This window comes from Lathyrus oleraceus, chromosome 7 (genome assembly GCF_024323335.1).
Source record: "Lathyrus oleraceus cultivar Zhongwan6 chromosome 7, CAAS_Psat_ZW6_1.0, whole genome shotgun sequence".
NCBI lineage: Eukaryota > Viridiplantae > Streptophyta > Magnoliopsida > Fabales > Fabaceae > Lathyrus > Lathyrus oleraceus.
The window spans coordinates 84,169,608-84,175,861 of NC_066585.1; the positions used below are offsets into that span (position 1 = coordinate 84,169,608).

General features: G+C 33.3%; 1 protein-coding gene across 2 annotated transcripts; it reads left to right on the forward strand.

Annotated features, from left to right (window-relative positions):
- Positions 1–1,360: 1,360 nt before the first annotated feature.
- LOC127104193 (uncharacterized) lies at positions 1,361–5,070 on the forward strand. 2 transcript variants are annotated; one of them, XM_051041394.1, is made up of 4 exons: positions 1,361–1,564; positions 1,745–2,843; positions 4,229–4,303; positions 4,642–5,070. In XM_051041394.1, the coding sequence occupies exons 2-4, from the start codon at positions 1,959–1,961 to the stop codon at positions 4,756–4,758; spliced, it is 1,077 nt and encodes a 358-aa protein (XP_050897351.1). In that variant the 5' UTR covers positions 1,361–1,564; positions 1,745–1,958; the 3' UTR covers positions 4,759–5,070. The 2 variants fall into 2 exon arrangements, with proteins under 2 accessions (XP_050897351.1, XP_050897352.1); XM_051041395.1 differs by lacking the exon at positions 4,642–5,070 and having other exon boundaries at positions 3,676–4,307.
- The last annotated feature ends 1,184 nt before the right edge of the window (positions 5,071–6,254 follow it).

Consider the following 6,254-nt stretch of genomic DNA (forward strand, 5'->3'; position numbering starts at 1 on the left):
TTGGATGACAAGACAAACAATTTTCCCATTACAATAGATTTGCATCAAGTTTCAACTCTAAGCCACCATCTTTTTACTTTAATTTTGAATGTATTCACAGAGCATCCAAGAACTAGCTCAAAGATGAAATCTTTTTGTAGATGATATATTTCTACTTGGAGATCCGAAGAAGAATTTAAATGAGAGGTTGGTGACGAGCTTTAGAAACACAAGACTTTCGTTTAAGCAGAAGTAAGACAAATAAGTGTTTCTAATTTAAATGTGAAAGTTCGAGAGCACGTTATCCTGTCACGCGGTTTAAGTTTGTTGGGTTAGTAAAACAAAACAACAAAGTAATAAAATTGGATGTAAACTATTGAATTCAAACTGAGTGACTGAAATGAAGGAGGACTTCAAAGATTTTATGTGACACAAAAATACCACTCAAATTGAAGGAAAAATTTATCGAACATCGATAAGTCTTGCGATGTTGTACAAGACAAATGTTGGACGGTTAAAAATCAACACAAAAATAAAGTGTAAAATTGATAAGGATGTTGTGTTGAATGTGTGATAACACTAGACATAATAAGATTAAAAATGACAATATTAAAGAGAGAATTTGTCTAACATTTATAATCGAAAAGATGATGAAAAATAAATCTAGGTGATTTAGACGTATAAAAAAAAGACTTACATATTTTATGGTAAAGAAGATAGATAAGATGGAGACGATTCAAACGGTAAAAGATAGAGAAAAATTTAGAAAAACTATGCAAAAAGTTATTAAAAAAGATATTAATATTGACTATTTAGATAGAAATATGATCTTGGTAGAACATCATCATGCAAATTAAATATATGTAACCAACCTAATTATTAAGATAGACTTAATTGTTATTGGTATCCTCTCATTTTTAAAATAAGAATTCATTAATTTAAAAGAAAACATTTTCTTTTATTTTAATAAAACATTAACTATTTTTATTTTCATATATATCATCTACTTAATGCAAGAACCATTATTTTTATGTTAATACATTTTACTTTTGTATGATAATAATATTTTAGTAAAATTACTATTATCATCCTCTTTCATTTATACTATTTCTTTGATATATACGGATTCATTATCTAAATCAACTATTTTAGGATAAAAGAAGTACAATTTTATCTCTTCTCATGTTTGTTTTTTATTAAAAAATTTAGTAATAAAATATAACTCACATACTATAAATTGAATAGTAATAGTTAATTAAATTTGAAATTGAATAATTAATTTATATTTAATTGTTTAATATAAATTTAATGAGTGAATAGTAAGAAGAAACCGACTTCAATAATCCATGAGAACCAATCGTGATTTGTTTTGTTGACTGAAAAGGAAAAGTTACCCATCTACACATAATGGTAGATTCTACTATAAATAAGAAAGTTTTTTTTACCAATAAAAGAGAAAGAAACGATTGAGAAGAAGATAGGAATATGTAATTAACAGTAATTAAAATCGTAAACGAAACAGCCACAATGATCCGTGTGTAGTCGAGTGTCACCAATTTCTTCATCTCGCCTCTTCCAATTCACTGTAAGACCCAAATTCTTCTCAACTCAATGTCATTATTCACTTTTGTTATTAACTTATTATCAATTCAATCTACGTTTTCGTTTTTGTTCAACTCAAATTCATGATTTCTCTTCAATTTTGTTCTTTTTATGGTCATTTAATAAAGGATTCTGTAATGTTCAATTAACATTCATGATTCAGGTTTATCAAGAACTAAATCTGCATTGCAGTGTTGTGCATTCTGTATTCTGCTGGAGAATGTGTGAACTCTGAATTCACCCTTCTAGAACTTTGATTGAAAGGCGTGCGGGTTTTTTGTTTCGTAATTCTTAGTGTAAAATCTTATTGGAACAGAATCTGTCAATAATCTGGAAGCTTAAATTGTTTGGTTGAGTGTAAATATATAATTGATCAGATGGGCAAGGAAAATGAGCCAGATATGAAAAAGGAAGAAGTTGGGGATGATGGTTCCTCGCGTGTGGAGACCGGGGATTTAGAATCTCGTTCTCGACTTAGTCTAGAGAGGGAAATGGGATTGCCGTGTTGTCGCGTGTGCCAGTGTGCTGAGTCTGATAAGCGGGGAGATGCTGCCCTAGAGTTTTTGGGCATTACACCGGTTATAGAAAGTAAGCGGGAAGTAAAGTTTGACGACAAGGGAATTCCAAAAGATACGGATCTTAACAGAAACTTCGAAAGCAAAGCGGGGACGATGGAATTTGTTGGCCCTGATGGGGAGGTTTTCGTATGTAAGAACGATTTGGAAAATGGTTTATCTCATGAAGATACGTTACTAGAACTTGGTTGTTCTTGTAAAAATGACCTTGCTTTGGTACACTATGCTTGTGCACTCAAGTGGTTTATCAACCATGGATCTACCATTTGTGAAATATGTGGACATGTAGCAAATAATATCAAAATATCTGACTTCAACAAGGTTGTTGGTTCTTTGAAAGAGTATGAAGCATTGAGGGAAAGAACTGTCAATGGAGATCCTGGTCCTGCACAAGATCGTCCAAATGCTAGTGTGGATCCTGATGCCGTGGCTGCTATCCGGAGGCAACGATTGAGTGAAATTGCACTATGGTTTTGTCCTCATAATAGCAGTAACTTTAACGACAATAGCAATGCGGACTCAGTTTCACAGCTTGTTTCTCAACAGCCTTTGAATATTTTTATCGAAGAAGCTGGACCCGAACAGAACACTGCAACTAAGTGGGCTGTAGAAGGTACCGGGATCCTGCTTGCTACAGGGCTGCTTACCATCACCCTTGCATGGCTTATAGCTCCTCGTGTTGGGAAGGTACATAAAATCAAATATTAATTAGGATATTTAACCAAACTTGCTAATATTTTCATATGAAGGGTTTTGCTTAGATAATCTTTCTCTTCCTACATGTGCCCTATTATGCATGCATGGACCTATAACAGCTTAAATTTTCAGAACATTATGATGATAGCGATACAGGCATTGAGCTAGGCGTGATGTTTTAAATCACTATCCTTCATTTTCCTACCCATTTCAACAAACTCCTTGACAAGGGGGGTCATTTACTAACACTTTCCTCCATCTAATTCTAACCACACCCTTAAGATTCGATCTAGAGCCTTATTTATGTATACTACGAAAGGGTTGATCATATTGAAATTGAATGGTCCGATCATGGTTGTGGTGTAGATTATGAAATATGTTCATTTTTATGCTTGCTACTACAAGGCATTCATTCATGTACCGTCTGAGTGATATCAACTAAAACAGATCTTGATTTCTGTTTTGTAACTTGCAAGAATGAGCTAGAGAAATTGATGCCATGCCAATCTAGCAATCATTAACTTACTCTAACTCTTGAGTATTTATTTCTTTTGTATTTGGTGATATAGTGGATTACATTTTGGGAGAACATTTTGGCTGGGAATGTTTATTCTTCGGAGGCCTTTCCTCCCCTTTATATTCCTCTACTTTGCTTTGCATTACCCTCCATTAGCTGCTTCTGTTCTATTCTATTCAGGGGTATGCTTTTCTAAGGATATCTGAATGACAGGGAAAATTGTGAACTTCATTCGTCTTTGTTCCTACTAGATTTTGTCTTTCAGTCAATTATGATAGGAGAGCTAAACTTTGGACTTCTATGCAGAGTTACTTCTTCAAGAGATACACATTTTATCCTTTCAAATTTTCCCTTTTGACAACCCTATTTGGAAGCCCAAATCTTCTATGAAGATAAGTCTTTTGATTGGACGGCAGTTCATATTAAATTAATACAAACACTTGCAATTTTGTTGGCCCGACATCCTTTTTTTGTGATATGTGCAAATCTAGTTAAGAAAAAATATGTCACTTGTTTCTGCAATGCAAGGCATGTTACTTTCCTTTGGAACTGCCTTTTTAAGCTTTGCGGGGCAGCGAATGTGGGGCTCAACCACAAAAGGCTAAAACAATTTTTTAATAGTTAACAATCAACTATAAAAGGTTGTTAATATTGCAAAGAATAAAAGTCTGAAGCGTGTCTTATTGGACTATCATTTAGTTTGTGTTGTAGGAGCAAAATGCTTGTATGTTTAAGGGTGTTTCTGACTCCAGAACAAGAGAGTTACTGTTTTGGACTGGAAAAGTGATCGCATGCTCATTCCCTATAGATTGTGTTTATAAGCACGTGCCTAATACTACTGCTTATATTTGTTGTCCAGAAAACTGCAAGAAGTGGTCTTCATATCCTACTTGGAGGTGTTTGTGCTTTAACAGTGGTGATTTTTTTCCGCTTCGTAAGTACTTCATGTACCTTTCTTTTGAGGCCCCTTGTTATACTTTTTGAAAGACGTTTGATTCAAATTGTTTTTGTTTAGCTGGATTAAAACTTGACCACGCTTTTAAAAATAGTTGAACATAAAAGAAGACTGTGATTATCTGTATCGGTTCATTGTTCAGTTTCAACCAGCACGAAACTTTTAATAATCAAATGAATCATTTTCAAAATTATGACAGCAGAAACTAGGAAACAAATACAGAAGATGCTCACATAATTGATCTGCAAATTTTTTCTTTCAATTCTCTGCTGCCAATCAAAATCTAATTGTTTCTCTCATGTAATTGGTTATTGCAGTTTGTGCTTACCAGAATCAAGTATGGACCTGCACGATATTGGGCAATATTGTTTGTTTTCTGGTTTCTTGTCTTTGGAATATGGGCTTCTCGGGCACACAGTGCCAATACAACATGATCCCTTGGTACAAAGCTTTACCATATTTGTTTAATTCTATCTCCCTATTTTCCCTCGGTACTCCCGGCTCCTGCCATTTGTTTTTTAACTCTTGTTTTATTTCCTCGCCGTCTTAAATTTTGTGATTATAGATATTCACTATGAAACTACTAAAGAGTCTATTTGGTAGATTTTCATTTTTGTGCAATGTAAAATAATAGTTATGTGTTCCTTAGCTAGATTTCAGGTCGTACATACACTCATAAATGGCTGAACATATGTATACTCTGTAAGTACGATTATGAAAAATATCCAGACCCAATTAATGGCAAACCACTGGTAAAATGAGTAGAGCAATGTAATCACTTGCCATTTGCCAATGTAACGAGCATCATGATACTGTGGCTGGGCCAGTGGATTAGAGACTAACGAGAATGATAAATTCCATGACATTTCTATCGAATGGCAGGTAATAAAGTGTCATTTGATAAGATTTATTGAATATACCAATGTATAAAATGATACATACATGGTGAGATTGAGTGTAAATTATGAATGTTAATACAAGCACCTGTGCTATGGCATGGTTCCATGAGCCTCATATAGAGATGATTTTTTTTTCTTATGGTTTTCATTAAAGTCGTACTTGAGATGGGCGACTTTCATCAAATCAGGTAGACCATCATTCTGTTCTAATCAGGTAGACCATATCACTGTGTACTGAATCATGACAAAACCTCCCTTAAATATAAATCTCCTACCTAAAGAGATAAAAAACTCTAAAAGTTCCTCAGCTTATAAATCTCCTACCTAAAGAGATAAAAAACTCTAAAAGTTCCTCAGCTTCTAGGAATAGGCAATTGAATCCCTAACCACTTAAGCATTCCATACTAAACACTAGAAGTTAGGCTACATGTAGTTCTTTTTATTTATAAAAAGAAACCTACTATTTATTTGTTTATTTGTTGTTGTTACAAATTATTATTTTTTATATTTTTTTTGGCTGAATTAAGAGCATCATAAAATCATTTAGAGATAAAGCTTCTCAACCTATAAATATACAAATAAAAGAAAATATGACAAGGGGAGACTACCTTATCTTGAACCAAAGAAACCTTTTTCATAAAAGGAGGAACAATATCTTACCACGCGGAAGATGCAATCGATTGATTATAATTCTCTAACTTGTCAGCACAAGAATTACATTCATGGTATATATGTGAGTGAAAAATATTTATCCAAAGCATCAAAAAGATTTTCAATTATTCCAAGGTATTATATTTCCCTCACGTTTCAAAACTTCAGCATGACATATGAGACGGGACACCACTTGAATGAGTATTATAAGGTTGATGACACTTCTTGATAATTTAGAATTTTTCTCTTTTTGTTACTTAGATACGTATGACGTAAAATTTTGCTCTTGTTTTTCCATTACCTTTCAAGCTTGTCTGATAGTTTGAATATCATTTTGTACTTCCAAAGGAAATTGAATATTATGCGTATATCAAATTATT